Raw genomic sequence first — 20,642 nt, forward strand, 5'->3', positions numbered from 1 at the left:
TGTCATCTGCCTCTCCTGCCCTTTTTGCTTTAAACTCCTTGAAAAAGCCATCCACAACAATAGGTGCCTCCACTTTTTCTCCTCTCGCTCTCTTCTTAACCCCTCACAATCTGGCTTCTGACTTGTGTTATTCCAGCCTTTGACACCGTTGTTCTCTCTCTAATCACTGATACTCTCCTCTCTCTAGGTTTTTGGGACTGCACTCTTTCCTGGTTTTCCTACCTACCGGACTGCTCATTTTCTGTCTACTCTACTGGATCATCTTCCAGATCACTTTCTCTAACTGTAGGTGTACCTCAGGGCCCAAAACCTTCTTCTCTTTTCCCTCTATACTACTTCCCTTGGTGATCTTATCAACTCCCATGGATTTAATGACCATCTCTGTGAATGATTCTCAGATTCTCATACTTATCTGGTCCCACACTATCTGTTTTACCTCCAATCTCACATCTCCAGCTGCCTTTCAGACACCATCTTAAACTCATTATGTCCAAAATGGAATTCACTGTTTCCCCCCAAACCCTCCCCACTCCTGCCTTCCACATTACCACCATCCTCCTGTCCCTCAGGCTTGCAAATTAGGAGTCATCCCGGATTCTCACTATCTCTCAGTCCCTCCTACCCCCATATCCAATATATTGCCAAGACCTGTTGATTTCACCTTTGCAAATCTCTTGAATATACCCCTTCCCCCCACCCCACACACACACACAGCAGCCACCACTCAGGTACAGGCCCTCATCACCTCTCACCTTGATTACTGCAATAGCCTGCTGATGGGTCCGCCTGTCTCAAGTCTATCCTCACTAATCCATCCTCCATTCAGCCACTAAAGTGATTTTTCTAAAACGAAGTTCCAATCATGTCACTCAGTAAACTCCAGTGGCTTCCTATTTCCTCTAGAAGCAAATACAAGTGTTACATTGGGCCTTCCAAAACTTTCATAACCTAGCCCCTTCATACCTTTCTACTCTTCCTACACCTTGCTTCCCACCAAGTACTCTGATCCAGTGATACTGGCCTCCTGGTTATTCCACAAACAAAACACTCCATCTTTCAAGTCTGGAATTTTATTTTTTTCTGGCTGTTGCCCATTCCTGGAATGCTCTCTCTCCTCTGCTCTGACTACTGATCTGACTTCCTTTTAAGTACCAGCCAAGATCCCACCTTGTAAAGGAAGTCTTTCTAAACCCCTCTTTTTTTTTTTTTTAAAAGCAGTCCGGGTTAAGTAACTTGCTCAAGGTTACATGGCCAGTTATTTTGTATGGGTGTTAAGTATCTGAGCCCAGAACCAATCCCAGGTCTCCCAAAGCTGGGGCCAGTTCTCTTACTCACTGTGCCACCTGGCCGCCCCTCAAACCCCTCTTAATTCTAGTGCCTTCCCTCAGTCAATTATTTCCTATTTATCCTGTATATAATTGACTTCATATATATTATTTTTATTTTATTTCTGCCAGTATATTGTGAGCTTCTGGAGGGCAAGGAATGTCTTTTGCCTCTTTTTGTGTCTACAGTGCCTGGCACATCGTAGGTGCTTAATAAATGTTTATTGATTGATTAATTGATCAGTTGAGAGATTAGTCAGAAGAAGGAGAGGTGGTTGGAGACTTCCTCTGAGGGCTATTGAGGTAGTTTTTGTCAAACGGATTAAGAACTGAGAGCCATGCACTCTTTTTAAAAAAAAAGAATTTTTTTTAAGCCATGGGACCTGTGTCCAGGATGAGATTCCCAAGATTTGCAAGACCAGATGATGGCTTCTCACTCCTGGCGATTCAGGTGGCCACAAGTGTTATTGTTCAGAGCCAATTTAGAAATCATTGCTAAAGATTATGAAGTCTTGAGCAAGAAACTGAAGACCTTAGGAATACCAATGGTGTTTTCATCATTGTAAAGATTTAATAGACAGGCAGATTTAGGAAGTGGAAAGCTTGTTGGTTAAGTGGATTTGGTCATAAGTACCAGTCGCTTTTATTATTTTAAAATATGCAGTCTTTACATAGTTTATATTGTTGTATATAATAGATCATTGTCAATATTATTATGATATTATTAGTCCTTTCCTCTCTCTGTAAAATTAGGCAGTAGACTTCTATGATCTCTAATATTGGAGTACTAAGATCTACAGTTGAGCTTACTGTCTTGAAGGAGATAGAGAAGTATTTGGAGCAAGGCCTTGACAGAGGAGATAAGATCTGCCCATGTAAAGAATTCTCTGGCTGGGCTGGATTCTGGGCTTTGCGGTTTGTCTTGGGATATAGTGTTAGTCAGGGCTAGGCCTTTATGATCTAGGCTGAGCTTGAGCTTGGATCTGGATCTGAGCTGGATTTTGGGACCTTGTCTGTGTTCTAGACTTATAGGTATTGGGTTAGCTTCTGGGATTTGAGCTGGACTCTAGGTACTTGTTTAGCTCTGGGCTCTGAGCCCAGGATTGGAGATCTATCCAGGCTTTGGGCTTTGAACTGAGCTAGGGCTCTCAGCTCTAGGCTCTGTCCCCTGGGCCAAAACAGGGCTAGTCTAGGTGGAGACAGGGATCCCCATAACTATAAGGAGCCAGGGAACAGAATCTTAAAAGAAAAGGTTGAGATAGTGCTTTTGGAGAAATTAAAACACAGCCAACCTTAAAAAGGATGGCTTTTGCTTGAAAGGGAACTTAATGAATGCTTTGTTCCTCTGTGCTTCCTCCCAAGGGGAAGGAGGGAAGACGCATGTGCCGGTTGGAGGCTCTTTGAGCATGCCCAGGTGTGTCTGGAGCTGAGACTCACTCTAGGTCTTTCCCTCTGACATCCGTCAGAGGGCTGAATTGAGGCAGTTTTAGGAATTGCAGGCCCACGTGTTTACTTTCATTTTCCCTGAAAGGGGAGGAGAGAGAGACCGTGGCCGGCTGATCCGGGGAAGAGTATAGAAAGTGCTTCAGTATGTAGTGGGGACAAAATGGGGTAAGTTTGGGGAGCTTGTGTATCTGTTTTCTATTTTGTGTGCATGTCAACTTGTATCCCCAGTGCTGTCTCAGTGTGCCTTGCCTCTCTCTGTCCATGTCTGGCTCCGTGTTTGTGTATGTTTCTTTGTATGTCTCACCCTGTGTGTATATATGCAGCTGATAGTGTCCCTTAGGGTGTCCTTTAGCTAGGTTCCACATACTGAGGTATCCAGGAATAATTAAGCAAACAAAGTCTCCCCACAGCCTTGGCTGGAATGCTCATTTTAAGATTTGCCAGTTGAAGAGCACCCCCAAGGGTTAATTTCTCCATGCTTCATTTAAAGGACCATCCCTTTGAATCAGTGTTGTTATTGTGGCAATGGCCTGGGCAGATGTTGCTTTTCTTATAAATAAGTGGAGAGACATTGGTGAATTAGGGCTGCTTCCCTCTAAAAGTGACTGCTTTTATCCAGTACCTACCTCCTGGGGAGAAAGGATGCAGGATAGGTTCTCTGGTACCTGGATGGCTCTGTCCTGTACTGACACACCCAGGGAGAGGGAGTTGGGGAGGAGGGTCTTAGGGATAATGGTAGGGAGAGAGACTTAGCAAGGTGTAGAATAGCCCTCCAGCTAGCTAACTAATCACCTTGGATTTTGATTGTTCTGTTTAGGGTCAGAAATCCTTTAAATGGACACTTCTTTTAAATAGATCATACTCTCCTCTACCCTCTTCCCCCCCTTTTTATTCAAGAGTAGGTGGGAGAGAAAAAATAGATTTTTTTTTCATTAAAAAACGTAAGTTTTAAAAAGAAATAGATCAGCTCCTTCTGTAAGGAAACGGGCTGTATAGTAAGGTGACTAGAGGAATCTTTTATCCTAAGATTGTAAGAGTAACCAGGGCCTCTACCAAAGGTGTGTCTGTTCCTAGTCCTGTGGACTAGGCCAGATTGAGGCTGGTCTTTGAGTTTGGAAAGAAGGGGGAGGGAGGGAGGAAAATAACCTTCACCTGCCCTAATGGAGCTGGGTGGGATATGAATGTGGTTCCAAGCATTCCCAGTTTCTATCTCCAGAGAAGATTCTTTTAAGGGAAGCTTCTAGGTCACTTAGAGGAAGTCTAATACCTTAATCTATCAGTGTGGTAAAAAAAAAAAGTTAGATTTGGTTGAATCGGGAAATTCTAGGGAAAGCCTGGAACTTTGTCAGGATTATAGGATAGTTCATCTATCTGGAAGGTACCTTTGAGGCCACCTAGTCTAATACTTCATTTTTTACAGTTGGGGAGCTAAAGACAGAGAAACTAAAGGTGTGAAGAGGAGATCTGGGGGTTTCTGAAAGTGTTCCCCAACTAACTTTTCTCAGGGAACAGAACCTGGTCAGGAGGCATCTGGTCAATGAGACAGTGTCCCAGTGCCTAGGTCCCAGTGACAGACAGGTCCGGGACCAAACTTTTTTCAGTGATGGGATACTTCCTGCCTGGACCCTGGTCCTTAAGAAAGGGTAGCAGGAGGAAGAAACAGAAAAATCATACTGCCCCAGTAACATATCACAGACTTGCCTTTATTAGGGCTGGTCTCTCTTGTAGTAAGTAGGTAGTCACTGTTGGGCTTTGCAGTACTGAGAGGAAGTGAGAAAGGATGTGGTAAGGAGTGGGGGGCCAGTGACAACTAGCATGCTGTAATGATTAACCCAGAGGGCCCAGAGAGGGAGTGGAACAATCAAAGTTGGGATTGGTGATGTTTATAGAACTTTGAAGAATGAGAGAAGCCACTGACAAGACTCCTCAGGCCTGTGAGCACCACAGTGTGGGAAGCCATGAGCATGTGTCTCAGCTCTAAGAGGTTTGTCCCTCAGGACCTGTGGGGATGAAGATGTTGGAGGCTGGGCTTCAAGATTGGATTTTGTCTTATCCCAGAATGAGCTGTGGTAGCCAACCAGACTGAGATGATGAGAGCCAGCTCTGTTTGGTGCAAAGCAATTTGGAGAAAAGGCCCTTGGGAAAGGGTGGAGGGAAAAGGTCTTTACTGATTTTCCAACCCTGGTCATTCAAACCCCAGGGAAAGTATGAGCCCTTCTACAGGGCTGAAAAGAGTTTGAGGCAAGTGGAGCCCAGCATATTGGCCTGGCTTCTCAGAGGCAGGGCTAGGCTGAAGCTTCAGTTTTGTTCTTTTGGTGATGTAGACTCATCTTCAAGCTCAGACCCGCCCTTCCTAAGGCGGGGGTTTGAGGTTTGCACTGAATATAAAAGGCATTTTTCTGAAATAACCAACTGGAACAGAATCTGGATGAGCCAAGGTAGGCAAGTTCAGTCTTGGGACCATGTGTTCCCATGGGCCTGTGGAGACAGATGTTGGAGGCCCATGGGTGGGTCTCAAATGTAGGTCTTTTCACTGTTAAGTTTGAGGAGGAAGACTATATATTTCATAATATGGAGAAAGAGGGGTGAGCTTAGATGTGACCACTAGCAGCAGGAATGCCTGACAGAGGGCATGGCCCCAAAGGAGAGGTATGAGAAGGAACCACCCTTTCCCCTAATCCCCTCCTGTCACTGCCCTGCTTCTTTGCAGAGGTGGGAGGCTAGGGGTGTGGAGCCCTCCATTTGATATCAGAATTTTGACATATTGATTAGTTTTGCTGAGCTTTTCCTCTTTTTTATTCTTTGCTACAAGGAATTATAGGATCATGGATTTAAAGAAGAATGGGACCTTATAAGGCCTCCTGATGTAATCCCCTCATTTTAAAGATGAGCAAAACGAGGGTTAAGTGACTTGCCCAAGGCTTTGCTGGTAGTAAAAGAGAGAGGCAGGATTTGAACCACGGTACACAATTCCAAAGCCAATGATCTATCATAGCACTTAGCAACAAATCAGTTTTTAAAAATATCAATAAAAACCGATACTAAAAGGGACTGACAACAAATTATCCCTCTCAGTACTCCCCAAACCTAAAGACAAAGCCAGTGTCCTGAGTTTGTTTTTCTTTAACCCAGATTTTATAACAGCAAAACCTCAAACTACAAAAGAAAAGACTGCCTCAAATAATCCCACTGATTTTCTGCAGGTTGACCTCCCTCCCTCACCAAGTTCAGCCTATTCACATGCCTTTTTAAAGTACGTAGTTCCTGTGGGCCTTCCTGCACCTGACACAGGGTACAAACCAAGGCGACCCACAGTGGTTTGGGTTCTCATTTCACTGCTGGGGAAGGGGAAGTGTAAATAATATAAAAACCAAAGCTATCTGTAAAATGTTATTTTTTGCAAAAGAGAAATGCAGAAATGGCAGAAACCTTAGAGGAATTCTAACTTCATAAAGGAACTAAGGAATTCGGAGTTCAGAGTATCAAGAGGTGGAAAAATTAAACATAAGAGGATCGTAGATTTGGAGATGTTCTAATCAAACCCCCTTATTTTAAAGCTGAAAAAATGGAGACATGGAATGTCCTCTAGGTAGTCTGGTCACCCTCCATTTTACAGATGAGGCTACTGAGGCCCCTGGGAGAGGATATGCCCAAGGCAGTGGAGCTAGGATTTCTAAGTCCTCAAAACTCCAAATCGTAATGATGGCAGTCAAGATTTTTGTTTTGTTCTGTTTATGTTTATGAGTTCCCCAAGGAAGAGCTTCCCACAGTTAATAAAATTCAGATGACTTCATGATTCTTGGTAAACACAAATCTGAGAAAGCAATGATGGCATAGAGATTGGGATAGGGAAGTAGGTAAAGTAAAATCTAAGAAAATTATGATTTTTTGGAAATAACCTCTGTTTAGTATAGACTCAACCGTATAAAGGCACAGTCCACCAACAAGCACTTATTTATGTATTTTTTGAAGTTCTATTTTATTTTTATTTCTGAGTTTTCTCTTCTCCACTCCTCCCCCACCCATTGAGAAGGCAAGAAATATAATACCCACTACATATGAAGTCATGCAAAACATTTCCCGAATTGGCCATTCCACTAGCACTTTATTCAGTACCTTTTACCCGTGTTTCCCCGATAATAAGACACTGTCTTATTAAGTGTTTTGGAAAGAAAAACACCAGAGGGCTTATTTTCAGGGGAGGGCTTATGTTGTCCTGCCTCAGCTCTCCTCTGCTGCACTGCTCTCAATGGCGCCAGCAAGCAAATCACTGGGGAAGAACAGGATGATGCGCTCACTGATGCAGCTCTGATTGGATGCAGCTCAGAGCGGGGCGTACGTTTCACGGGGGGGGGGGTGCATACAGAGGGTACCGTAGCGCAGGGGATCACCTTCACTACAGTAGCAATCTCAATAGGGCTTATTTTCGGGGGAGGGCTTATTTTAGAGGACTCTTACACAGTAAGGGGAGGGCTTATTTTCGGGATAGGTCTTATTATCGGGGAAACATGGTATATGCCTGGCACCGTATTAGGTCCTGGCAATATATAGACAAAGAATGAGATAATCTCTACTCTGAAGAAGTTTTACTTTTCTACCCTGGAAAGAAGGAAGCATTTGCCATATGCCAAGGCACTCTGCTAAGTGCTTTACAAATACTATCTTATGGCTTAGACTGGATTTGAACTCTGGTCTTCCTGACTTCAGAAAGTCTAAAAAATTCTGATTTACAAAATGATCTACCAGGATTCCAGAGGAACCACAATGAAACAAGATACTCACTTCTTGACAGATTGGTGATAAGTATGAAGGCAGATGTGTGTGTATCTCTGTGTGTAGATAAATATACGTATACATATATGTGTGTATATGTTATATTACATTATATTTGGCCATGATCCGTATAGGAGTTACTTTTAGTTGACTATATTTATTTGTTATAAGGGCTTTTGTTTTTGTTTTTCAGGGGGGAGAGGAAAGAAGGAGAGAGAAAAGGCAGATTTGGGTTAATTTTTAAAAATTAAGCTAATTTTGTTTCATTTTATTTTAGAAAATTTCAAAAAGAAAGGAACTTGCTGAGAAGGCATGCCATCTCACCTCCAGAAATCCTCTCATGCCCACCCCCATACCCTGTAGCCCTATTACACTGTAGGTCACCAGGTAGTAAAGTAACAGGAGCCAACGCTCTTGTGGGGCAGGACTTGTGAAATAAGCTGATGAAATGGACCTTTACTTTGAGGACTGGGAACATTCCTAGCTGGAGTCTGGGACAGACCTATAGCAGCTGCAGGATGCTGGGTGGTCAGTTAGATGGTGTATCATAGGCTTCATCTGAAGAATCCTTGTATGGGATATGGGGTATGTTTGGTGAAGCAGGGTTTCTGGGAGGATGTGGATTGTGTACGTGGATTTCCCATGGTGAAGGGGGGGGGGGGAGCAGCATGGGAGGTGGGAGGGAGGTCTGGTGGGGTGGCTAGAATTGGCCAGAGCTAGCAAGCTCTCCCCAGTCAGCACAGCCTCGGGGATGGAGCTGGAGATCTGGATGGGAGGTTGCATGGCAGGAAGATCTCATGAAGGAGAATGAGGTCAAGTCAGCAAGAATTTAAGTGCTTACTCTGTGCCAGGTACTGTGCAAAGCCATGGGGATTCTAGGAAAGGCAAAATAGCCCCTGCTCTCAGGGAGCTGGTGGAATAATTGCTGTACCATAAGCCTGTAGAGGCAGGCCAGAGTTAGATTATGGAGGACCAAACGAGTTTGTATTTTATCCTTGAGACAAGAGAGAGCCACTGAAGGTTTTAGAGTAGGGCACCAAACATGGTTGGATCTGTTCATTAGAGAAAGGTTATCTTGTCAGCTCTGGCAAGGATGATTGGACAGAGGCAAGACAGAGGCAAGGAGACCAGTTAGGAGGCTGTTGCATCAATTCAGGCAAGGGGTTGTGAGGGTTTCCAAAAAGGTGGTTCTGGTGCGAGGAGGAAGAAGGGAACAGATGTAGGAGGTGCTTCAGAGGGAGAACTGACAAGATTTTTCAACTGATGAGATATGGGGGGGGGGGGGGAGACTGAGGGGTGGAGGATGATTGTGAAATTGTGCTCCAATGTGTCTGGGAGGATGGTGATACCCCTAACAGAAATAGATACTGGGTGCAAAAAGAATGAGTTCTGCTTTGGACATGTTGAGTCTGAGATGACTATGGTGTATCCAGGTAGAAATTGTACAGTAGGTAGTTGGTGATGTGGGACTAGAGTTCAAGAGACATACTTGGAGCTTGTATAGAATGCTGGGTCTTGGGAAGACCAGAGTTCACATTCAGCCTTGACCACTTTCTAGCTGGATGACTCTGGGCAAGTCATTTTACCTGTTTGCCTCAGTTTACTCAACTGTAAAATAAGGATAATAATAGCACCTACCTCCCAGGGTTGTTCTGAAGATCAAGTGAAATAATTGTAAAGCACAGAGATAAATTGTAATAGCACAGTGCCTATATAAATATTAGTGTGGCACATAACATTAGCTGCTATCAATATTATTATATAGTTGTTGAAACTACAGGAGATAGGTTCACAGTTACACCTCTTACAAGGATGATTATTCTACAGAGGGGGCTTCTAGGAAGGAAGAGAATTAGGAGAGAGCAATGTCATGAAAATCCAGAGAAAGGAAAGGATTTCTAGGAGTGAGGGAAATGGTCCACAGTATCAGATACTGCAGAGAGATCAAGAATAAGAAGGACGGAGAAACTGGTTTGTAGATTTGGCAACTGAAAGATGATTGGTTACCTTGGAGAGAGTAGTCTAAGAATTGCTAAGTCTGAAAGTCAGTTTCTGAGTTAGGAAGTTGTAAGCCAAGATTGCAAAGACTTGAGAAATGAGTGAGAGGTGAGAAAAAGGAGGCAAACAGGTAGAGATGGCTTTGGGCCAGGAAAGGTTTGGGAAGAGTATATAGAATAGGATGTATGTTTTAAGAGTTGGGGGGGGGGGAGGGGGTGTGTGGCTACATCTACATGGTGCAGTGAATAGAGCACCAGCCCTGGAGTCAGGAGGACCTGAGTTCAAATCTGGTCTCAGACACTTAACACAACAACTAGCCGTGTGATCTTGGGCAAGTCACTTAACCCCAATTGCCCTGTCCTTCCCCCTCCAAAAAGCAAAAACAAAAAAAGAGCTTAAGGGGGGGGGCAACTAGGTGGTGTAGTGAATAGAACACCAGCCCTGAAGTCAGGGGGACCTGAGTTCAAATGCAGCCTCTGACACTTGACACTTAACTAGCTGTGTGACCTTGGGCAAGTCACTTAACCATAATTGCCTTGCCTTCCCCCTCAAAAAAAAAAAAAGAAGAATTTAAGGAAGTCAGATGTCCAGAAGTTATATATCAAGTGGGAGGAAGATAAAGAGGTACTGTAAACAGAGTAAACATGTGGAGAAAGCTGTTTTAAAGGTGGTGTGCAAAAGTATCAGTTCTTGCAAGCTAATAGAAAGATGTTACATTTTTAGATTTTTAACAAATGGGTTCAAAACCTACTGAAACTGAAGATTTTTAAACGGATTAGAAAATTATGTTTCCAGGTTTTCTAAGTGTACACATATGAGAATTTTTCTAGGGGACACTGATACTGTTTTCTGTAATAAAAGCTGTCTTTAAATGTCTTGTTAGGTCAGTGGCTTCATGATACCATTCTCTAATGTCTCATGGTACATCATATACTTGGGGGGTTCATCATTAATGAAAGTGTATATAAATTCATCTTTCAAATAACTTCTTTTTTGCTTTTTTTTGGAGGGCAGTTGGGGTTAAGTGACTTGCCCAAGGTCACATGGCTAGTAAGTGTTACGTGTCTGAGGCCGGATTTGAACTCAGGTGCTCCTGACTCCAGGGCCGGTGCTCTATCCACTGTGACACCTAGCAGCCCCCAAATAACTTGTTGATCCTTAGAAATTTCTTTTGACTGACCTTGTGGGAAATAATTAGATCATTCTTGTGGTTGATAAAAAGGCTGGTAAAATGTGTCAGCTCTGTTGTGTTCCCTTTCGTCAGCTTGTGCCCATATGATCTTCCATCAGCTGAACAAATGGAATGAATGAGCATGCCACACAGTCAGCCCCCCTACACTGTGTGCCCACTCACTCTTTCCTTAGGATTCCCTGCAGACTGTATGGGGCAGGTGGCATTTACCTATTAGAGAGAGATAGTGAGTGCCGAATGATGTCACCAGCATCAGTCCATATACTCAGTATCAGTAGAGTTTAATTCATTTCTTGTTTTTTAAATGAAAATAAGTATAAATATGTTTTAACATTTTCATCCCATAACCTTGATGGATTGATTGCTTTGCATGCCCCACTTTGGAGATCATTCTCCAAGGCCCTTAGCAAGTACATCCACTCCTGTGGCTTTTGTAGTCACTTTTATGCAGATAATTCCCTAATCTGTGGAGTTACATCCTCCTCTTCCCCTCTCCTCTCCTCTCCTCTCTTGTCCCTGGTCCTGGTCCTAGCTCCACTAGCAACCTCAAAGCCAATATTCCTCAAAGTGAATTCATCTTTCCCCTGACTTCTCTGTCTCTGTTAATGGCGCTAACATCATCTTTGCGGCTACTTTGTCTCCTCATCTTGGAATCGTGTCTCCATTAGCCTGATTCGGCCTGTTGCCAAGTCCAGTCAATTCTATCTCCACATTATCTCTGGTAGCATGTTCCTTCTCTTCTCCCAGTTCAGGGCCTCATAACCTCTCCCCTAGCCTCCTAATTGTTTTGCCTGATTTCATTCTCCCTCCTTTCCAAATGACTCACACCCTGTATGTCACTTGCCCAAAACATTTTCCTATCCTACTCAGAAACTTTCAGAAGCTCCTTATTGTTGAAATACAAACTTTCTTATTTTGGTTTTCAAAGCTCCCCACAGTTTGGCTGCAGCCTTTGCAGCCCAGGCAAATTGCCCATTTTCATTCTAGGGAAGGGGTCAGGGCAAAGGGAATAAACATTTATTAAACACCTGCTAGTTGGCAGGCACCCAGAGGCTGTTAGGTTACCGGTCCTGGAGTCAGGAAGACCTGAGTTCAGCTTCAGCCTTGGATACTTACTAGCTCTGTGACCCTGGACAGTTCCAGTAGACTCATGATGGAAACTGCTATCCACACCCAGATAAAAAACTATGGAGTCTGAATGCAGATCAAAGGAGACTATTTTCACTTTATTTGTTTTTCTTTCTTATGGTTTTCTCCCTTTTATTTTGTTTCTTTCACAACATGATTAATGTGGAAATATGTTTAACATTATTGTACATGGATAGTCTATATCAGATGGCTTTCAGTCTTGGGAAGGGATGAGGGAGAGAGAACAACTTGGAAAACAAAGTCTTATAAAAATTGAAAAAAATTAAATTTTTAAAAAATGCTGTGAGTTACGGGGCAGCTAGGTGGTACAGTGAATAGAGCACTGGCCCTGGAGTCAGGAGGACCTGGGTTCAAATTCGGTCTCAGACACTTGACACACTAGCTGTGTGACCTTGGGCAAGTCACTTAAACCAACTGCCTTGCCTTCCCTCCTCCAAAAAAAACCCCAAACAAAATAAAATGCTACAAGGTAGATGCTATTCTGAAGTCCATTTTGCATTTGAAGAAATTGAGGCAGATTGAGAATTGCCCAGGGTTACACAGCTGGCATCTGAGCCCAGATTTGAACTCAGGTCTTCCTTCTTATTTCAGGTTAGCCCAGTGGATGAGGCACTGGCCCTGGAGTTAGGAAGACCTGAGTTCAAATCTGGTCTCAAATACTATCTATGTGACCCTCAGCAAGTTACTTAACCCTGTTTGCCTCAGTCTCCTCACCTGTAAAATGAGCTGGAGAAGGAAATGGCAAACTACTGTAATGTCTTTGCCAAGAAAATCCCCAAATGGGGTCTCAAAAAGTTGGACTCGACTGAAACAACTCAATACCTTCTTGACTCCAGATCCTGTGGTCTTGCCAATGTGTGGCCTAGTTGCTTCTTCCTCATTGTTGGCTCATTCCTCTGCCTACAATGGATGCTGCTTTCTCCTCTCTTTCCCCAGGGCTCAGCTCTGGTGCCATCTTTAAGGTCTAGTACTAAGGTATCAAACTGAAATAGAAATGGGCCACCAAAGCAGACCTACAGATCCCTGCAGGCTGCTTGTGGATATAGGAAGCCAAAATTAACATTATCTATGTTCTATTTTATTTCTCTGTCTTTTGTTAAATATTGCTCAATTACAATTTTTGTTTGGTATTTTTTTGGAGGGCAATTGGGGTTGTGACTTGCCCAAGGTCATGCGGCTAGTTTTTGTGTTAAGCATCTGAGGCGGGACTCAATTACAGTTTAATCCGGTTCAGGTTACTCTCGGGAGTATGGCATATCCTGGATTTGGAATCTGAAAGGGGGGGGGGGGGCCTGAAGCCTTGTGTGTGTGGGTTTTCCCCCCGCCCCCCCCCCCCCCTTCCCTGTGACCTTGGGCAAATCACTTAACTCCTGTCCACCTGTTTCCTCCTGAGAGGGTGGGATCGATTCTATCCATCTTTTAACACTTATTAAGCACCTAATATGAGCCAGGAATTTGCTTGGGACTGAAAAGAAAAAAAAAAGAAAAGCCCCTGCCCTCAAGCCTATATTCTTTTGAAGGAGCCTCTGAAAGTTTCTGAGTAGGTTAGGAAAATGATTTGGGCAAGTGACACACAGGGTGAGTCATTTGGAAAGGAGGGAGAATGATTTGAGAGGACATGTTTGGGGGAGAACTTTGCATAGGATAATTGGAAATCCTAAGAGATCAAGTCCATAAGCTAGTCTTCCTTTTGTTTTTTCTTCTCAGTTTCGGGACATTCGTGGGCATTGGAGCAACCATCTTTGTGCTCATTGTGGTCACCATCATCCTCTGTTTAACGTGTTCCTGCTGCTGTTTGTACAAGATGTGCCGAAGGCCCAGACGTGAGTTTAGCCTTAGTCCCGCCTCCCTTAACTTCCACCTTCTTTTTATCCATAGAGATTCACTCTTTCAGAATTCCATTCCCTCCCCATTCCTCAGTGTGTCCCTTCCCAGTCCTGAATCCCGTCTCTTGTCCACCCTCTGTCTCTGTCATCCATTCTCTTTTCCCATTCATGTTCTTATCCCCTATGCTGTCCACCAGACCCTCATCTCTCCCACCCTAATCATTCACCCTACCTCCAACCCCATTCATGTTTCCCATACTTGAATTTCTCTCTTAATCTCTTTCTACCTTTTAACCTTTTCTACCTGCCTACCCCTTCCCCACTGCATCAATTTTCTCTATTCCTAACTCCATCTCTTTTTCCCATCCCTTCCTCTTAAAATTTTTTTTGTTGTGCCTTTTTTTGTTTTTTACATTATAATTATTTGTGGAAATATGTTTCTCCAATCAAACTAAACCCTTTCCTCTTTAAAATAATAATACTAATAACAAAAAATAACAGACTTATAAAGGAACCACATCCTCTGACTGTGTACAGCATTATAATCTAGTTGTCTGCCAAGAATACATAGACTAGTTTCATTACCTGTTTTCCTGCATGCATTCCTTTGTCTATAACATTCTTCTTTCCCACCAATCACCCTGTGGCCTAATATTAGCCAAAAGAGATTCACTAGGTATGTGTGTGTGTGTGTGTGTGTGTGTGTGTGTGTGTGAGAGAGAGAGAGACAGAGACAGAGAGAGAGAGAGAGAGAGAGAGAGACACAGAGAGAGACAGAGACAGAGAGGGCCAACTGGGTACCTGGTTAGGGCCATGTGGTGTCTCACTCTTTATGACTGCATTTGGAGTTTTCTAGGCTAAGATACTGGAGTGGTTTGTGATTTCTTTCTCATTTTACAGATGAGGAAACTGAGGCAAACTGGGTTAGGTGACTTGCCCAGGGTCACACAGCTAGTAAGTGTTTGAGGTCATATTTGAACTCAGGTGCTTCCTGAATCCAGGCCCAGCCCTCCATCCACTTCGCCATCTAGCTGCCCAGACTTCTACCTCTGGCGGCCTTAGATTAGTATACTAGGTGCACACCCACCCTGTACTTCTGGTTTCATCTCCTTGCTTGTCTGTGTTCCCTTCGGTTTCCCTCTCCATCGTGCTGTGCCCATCTCCGTGCCCATCTATTGGCCTGTCTTTTTGCCTCGCTCTGTCCCCTATCTGGTGCCCACTTCTGGGTCCTGAGCACTGGCCCACTCTGATACACTCTGTGCCCATCTCCGTGCCCATCTATTGGCCTGTCTTTTTGCCTCGCTCTGCCCCCTTTCTGGTGCCCACTTCTGTGCCCTAAGCACTGGCCCACTCTGATACACTCTGTGCGCATCAGTATCTTTGTCCCCCTCTGGGTCTGTCCCTGTGCCCTGTTCAGGGTCCTGCTGTGTCCTATTCTGTCTCCCCCCCTTTGTGCTGTGCCACGTGTGATTTAATTTATGACAAAAAACATTAGCCTTTTGAGGTCTCTGGCTGTGGAACAGAATTAGGAAGCTTGAGGATATTTCCCCAAGCCTGTAACCTGATTTTCAGGAATCACTGGGAATCACTTACTTTTTCCAGTAGCTCCAGAATAGGGTTGGAAAGAGAGGAGCAATTCTGTATGTCCCATGAGCAGGTCTGTGTCTGTAGGCCCGGGTTTGTATATCTCTGCATATCGTTTCTCTGTTCATCCCAGGGACAACGGTTTTGTATGCATATTTGTGACTTTGGGGTGGGGTGGGGTGAATGTGTGTGTGTGTGTGTGTGTGTGTGTGTGTGTGTGTGTGTCGTGGGGGAATATGTAAGAGTCAGGCTCAGGTCCTGCCCTAAAAAATGGGCTTATTCATGGAGACCTTAGAACAGATAGGGAAGGTCTTGGTCTAAGCTTTTCCTGATCCAAGAGAGAAGGAGCCTTTAACTCTGTGTTCTGTTTGCAGCTGTGGTGACCACTTCAACTACTGTGGTCCACTCTGCATACCCACAGTCCCAAGGTGTGCCACCTGGTTACCCAGGGCCCATGTACCAAGGCTACCAACCTATGCCGGTCCAGCCAGGGATGCCAGTTGCGCCTTATCCAACCCAGTATCCACCACCCTATCCTGCCCAGCCAACTGGACCTCCTGCTTACCACGAGACTCAGTCTGGTGAGTACAACTGGGATAAGGGTGTGCTTTATCCTTCCACATTCTCCCCCACCTCTTTCTCAGGGCCCGGACCCTTTCAGCCACAGCAACTCTCCCAAGTGACATTTTTTTTAACCTCTGGGAGCCTAATTTATAAGAATCATTCTCTACTAACCCCCTCTATTCCCCCCCCCTTTTTCTCTCTTTCTTTCTAAAACATTGTTCCCTCTAAAGTTCAGGGGCTTTGTTTGGGGGACTACCTAGGGACTACTTCCCCCTCCATCCCAAGACCCTGATCAGTGTCACTGTCCCCTCTGGTTCCAACCAATATTCTTAAGAGACATATCTGATTTTTTTAAAATTCAGATTGGCTCAGGGCTGGGGGGATGTGACTAATCTGGGGGTGTGTTTGTTCCCCCAGCAGGTGCTGGAGCGCCATACCCCATCAGCCAGCCTCCATACAACCCTGCATATGTGGAACCTCCAAAGACAGCTTATTGAGTGGCTTCTGTGCTTTGCCCTCCTCTTCCTGCCTGTTAGTGTGTGTGTTGGGAGCGTGTGGGAATGTGTATGTCTGTGTTGCCTTCTCTTCTCCCAAGTAAATGCAAGCTGTATGTTGTATTTGTAACATTCTGTTTCGCCACAATATATGGGCCAGGATGAGAAACAGTGAAACGACATTTCCTAAAACTTTCCTCAGATCATTCTGGTAAATGAGTTGGTGTGATTTTTGCCAAGTCACAGGAAAAAAAGAAGAGATTTGTGAAACCAGCGTTAGGGCAGTGTTTAAAGGGCAATTGTGAGACACGTATTAAAAGGAATAGATGAAAATATCCATGTCAGCACATGGTTTTTCACCACGTCATGAGTGACCTTTCCAACCTTCACTCAGAGATCAGAAGAGGCACTGACAACATCCTGGTGCTGAAGGCCTCGAAGAACTCACATCCTCCACAGTGCCCTGCTGGTCAGAAGGAGGTCAGCAACAGCATCGGACTGATCCGAAAAAGTGGTCAGGGGCTTTGGGGCTGTGACCATATCTGCTTAGGGTATTTCTTTAAAATTTTCATCAGCTCTGTACTGGCCAAAAGACATTTTCAGATGCTACAACATAATTCACTCTGTGCTCCTGGAGGCCTCAGGTCCTTCCATCTCAGCATCCCTGCTGGGGCCCCAGGCCTCCCTCCATCCAGTCTCCATGTGGAAAGAGCATTAGGTGGGGCTGTAACCCTCATGGCTGCTTAGAACTTGAAACCAACCTGGAGTGTAGGTTGTGTGTTTTGGGATGAAGGGGAAGATCATCTTGGATCAGAGGCATGAATCATTTTTTATTGATGTTGTCAATAAACAGATTTGGCCAGTGCTTGGCTGAAGAAGGTTGATCTAAATCTTGTCCCTTCCTCCGTCAGAGGGGGGCTAAGTTGGGTGCTAGGTTTGTCTCAGTTCCATTTGCTGAGCTGCCCTCTCCCATTCATTCCCTTGTCAGGAAGGACATCCAGACTCAGGGTTGTCAACCCTTGTTCTCTCTTAATTTTTTTTTTTAAAATTTTATCCCAGCGTTGGTAGCTGTTGTGACCTGTGTTTGTCTCCTGAGGCAAGAGATTCTGATGACATTTAAACTGCAAGGAGCATATGCTCAGGCTTGCCCATGATGGGTGGGGTGCAAGGATGGATAGGGGAGAAACCGAGAAGGGGACAATGCCTCAAAGGAGAGAGGACCAACCAAATTTCTTCTTTATTCTTCTGTAATTTGAGGGGAATGGATTGAGATGATTTTTAAGGGTACCTTCCAGCATCAAAATCCTATTACCTAGCTTGGGTCCCCTCCTATTCAGTTATTCCTATCCTTCCTCTCCCAGAACCCAAAGGGAAAGGGGTTAAATGGAATGGTACTGAAGGTTGGCTGGGTCCTGTCTAGAAGGGGGAATGGGTATTTGGTTTCAGAGTACAGGACTTTTCTGGTCTCATCCTTTGATCTCTCTTGTTCTCTCATTTGTAACCTGTTGCCTCTGTGTGTTCTGTGAGGGGGGGCCTGTTCCTGTTTGGGCCAAGCTCCTATTTGTAATAAACCTATTGATTTGAAAGTGACTGTTCTTCAGTAACTCCAAAGGTGGTGGGTGGGGTATCAGTTAGTGGGAATGGTATTAGGTTGGTCAGCTTAGATTGGGGGCCTCTCTTAAGGATGTTTCTTGATTTTCAGATTGCAGCCCTGTGGCTTAAGTCACCACAGTCAGATTAGATCTGGAGGTCCCTGTCATTTGCCCCCTAAAGATCAGTAGATCTCTGAAAGCTAGATTCTCTCAGCTTTCAGGGGTAGCTCTGAGGTCACAAGTCTTCGACTCAGACTGGAACTAAATAGAGTGTGGAGGTTTTCTCCCCACTTTGTCCCTGTGTATGACAACTGATGGGAGGGCTCTGGTCCTGGCCTGATAGGTAACCAGATCCTTCTCACTTCCCTCTTTAGATTTACTAAAAATAATTCTCCAAGTCTACCTTGTCTGGATGGGTGTGTCTAATTGGACATTCCTCCCAACAGGCTTTGGAAGGTTACAACAGAGACAGGCCAGAGAAGCTGCTGGATTAGGCCCCTTAGGTTCTTATGGTCTAGGCCAAGTGTTCTAATTTTATTTATAAGTTTGTTTTACAACATATCCATCAGCCCCTCCTTTTGAGGACCTGACAATACCAGCTGATCCCTCATCCGAAGTCTGGATGAGATCAAGGGGTACCCAGGACAATGTGAATGACATGGTTAGAATGACCATGGTGCCCAGTACAGAGCTACTGCCACGGTTAAGATGACCAGGGGACCCAACGTTGCCAGAAGGTGGGAAGTATTCAAACATGAGGTGGCAGGGATGCCCCCGGAATGGGAAGGAGCCTCTGATCTCGGTCTCCTCTTTCTGCCAGTTGGGCTAGTATCACCTAATGTGGCCAAGTTGGTGACTGCCCGTAGCTTCTGACGTTCAGTCTTTGTCTCTTTGTCATAGGCAGCTCCCTGGTCAGTCACAGCTCCCACTTCATACATGGGTTTGACGTTGTTGAAGGGTCTGGCATGAGTGTCAACCCAGTGCAGCAGTGGCTGAGGCCTTGCCTGGAAGATGCTGACCAGAGCAAGGACATCACCTTCAGCTGTGTGGGTGTCTGGTGGGGCCTGGCCGAACAGGCGGGTGTAGACATTGCCCAAACTGTAGCTCTTCCTTTGATTGGATTCACGAGGTTGGCTAGAGCGGTCCAAAGCTCTCAGGGCTACAATGCTGTCCACACAGAAGATACCACTTAGGGCATCTGGGCCTAGCCCAGCCCTGCTCAGCTCAGCTTGCAACAAGGGGAAGTCAAAGCGGTCTCCGTTGTGGGCCACAAGACAGATTGGGGGTGGCTGCCGCTGAAGGAAGGCCTGGACTAGGTCAACGAGACCAGCGTCGAAACCTCGCCTTCCGTGGGCAGTCAGCATGGCTGTGTCCAGGCCAGTGAGATTGATGGCTGCTGAGCTACAAGCCTTTCCTGGTGCCACACACACGCAGAGCTTGTCGGCAACCCGGGGTGGCAACGGCACCTGGGAAGAGCCCCCAGTTGGAGGTGCAGGTTGGGGTCCCTCCAGGGCGTGTCTGTGGATGGCCACCAGGCACAGCTCCGTGACCTTTGGCTGAGAGAATGGCAGTCCTGTGGCTTCTAGGTCCATGAAGACAAGTGTCTCCATGGGCCTAGTGGAGGCAGCTTCCAAACCCATGGACCTGGGAAAATAGTGAGTGAAGGGGATAGAGAGGCCTGAAACTTGGGGACCTGGGGTCGTGGGACACAGGGAGGAAAGGTGGAGGCAGGCATGGAAGTATATGCCCCTCATGAATCTGGGAATAGGGGCTGAGGAGCTGCCCGGTTTGAGGCATATAGACCTGAATTTGGAGTGAATGTGGAGGGAGACAGAAGGATCTAAAGCTCACAGACCTGGGGGTCGGGGTTGGGGGTTACTCACTACAACAGTAAGTGGAGGCAGAGAGCCACGCTGGGGTCTGAAATTCATGGATCGTGTGTGTGTGTGTGTGTGTGTGTGTGGGGGGGGGGGGGAATACACCAAATAGTGTAAAACATCACGGGTTGGGGTTAGGGGGAACGTGACACACTGGGTACTGGTGGAGAGAGGCAATGGGGTCTGAAGCTCATGGACTTGGGGGTGGTTAGGTGAGGGGGCCGAGGGATCTACGTCTGAAGGATTTCTAGAAGACAGAGTTGAGGGGGCTAGTGAGAAGCACACAAGGGCCAGGGCTGTGAGTCAGAGGGCCCGGGGAGGCAGTGGGGCCCCTGAGTCAGGGCGGGGGTGGGGGGCTGACTCAGCCGGAGGCCCGGGTTGCTGGGCGTGGCTCCGGCTCCCAGTTTGGGGGGCAGGGATCTGGAGCCGGGTGGACCCAGGATCCCGGGGGCTCTAGGGCTGGAAGGGCCTTCAGGGGACACCTTGTGCCCTCCTCCAGGGCAGGGCTCTGCAGTGGAGTCGCGGAGCGTCTGCACTGGCCCCGGCACCACCCGGGCTCCTCCTCCCCACGCAGGCATGGGCTAGTCGCGGAGCCTCCCTGGGGTCCCCTCCCCGGGATGTGCCTTCGGGGGTCCGCACTCTACTCACCGGCTGGATCGGAGGAGAGGGCTGGGCGCTGCGGACAGGCTGGGACTTCGGGGAAGTTCTCCTAGCTTCCTAGGCTGGGCTTGTGGGAAACGAAAGCAGTGCACCCCGCAGCTGGGGCCGAGCCCCTCCCCCGCCCCGCCTCCCAGCACCCAGGGAGGGGCGCGGACACGCCTC

At 46.0% G+C, this 20,642-nt stretch overlaps 2 protein-coding genes across 8 annotated transcripts in view; one reads left to right on the top strand and one right to left on the bottom strand.

Annotated features, from left to right (window-relative positions):
• SHISA5 (shisa family member 5) overlaps positions 1-17,941 on the top strand; it is a 45,914-nt gene extending 27,973 nt beyond the window's left edge. For 5 of the 7 annotated variants that reach the window (XM_069090616.1, XM_069090613.1, XM_069090615.1 and 2 more), the window contains exons 4-6: positions 13,591-13,706; positions 15,668-15,874; positions 16,275-17,941. In XM_069090616.1, coding sequence (XP_068946717.1) covers positions 13,591-13,706; positions 15,668-15,874; positions 16,275-16,354 — 403 coding nt within the window. In that variant the 3' untranslated portion in view covers positions 16,355-17,941. Of the gene's footprint in view, positions 1-2,761; positions 2,937-13,590; positions 13,707-15,667; positions 15,875-16,274 lie in introns of those variants that run through there. The other 2 variants (XM_069090617.1, XM_069090612.1) reach the window with 2 other exon arrangements.
• Positions 17,942-18,429: 488 nt separating this feature from the next.
• On the bottom strand, positions 18,430-20,612 carry TREX1 (three prime repair exonuclease 1). Its single transcript, XM_069090610.1, has 2 exons — positions 20,469-20,612; positions 18,430-19,587 (listed from the first exon to the last, which is right to left on the bottom strand). Exon 2 carries the CDS (start codon positions 19,581-19,583, stop codon positions 18,606-18,608), a length of 978 nt encoding a protein of 325 aa, XP_068946711.1. The 5' UTR covers positions 19,584-19,587; positions 20,469-20,612; the 3' UTR covers positions 18,430-18,605.
• Positions 20,613-20,642: the final 30 nt, after the last annotated feature.

This window comes from Petaurus breviceps, unplaced genomic scaffold (assembly GCF_028583685.1).
Source record: "Petaurus breviceps papuanus isolate PSGF00001 unplaced genomic scaffold, PetGlider_PUasm1.0 187, whole genome shotgun sequence".
In the NCBI taxonomy this organism is placed as follows: Eukaryota; Metazoa; Chordata; class Mammalia; order Diprotodontia; family Petauridae; genus Petaurus; species Petaurus breviceps.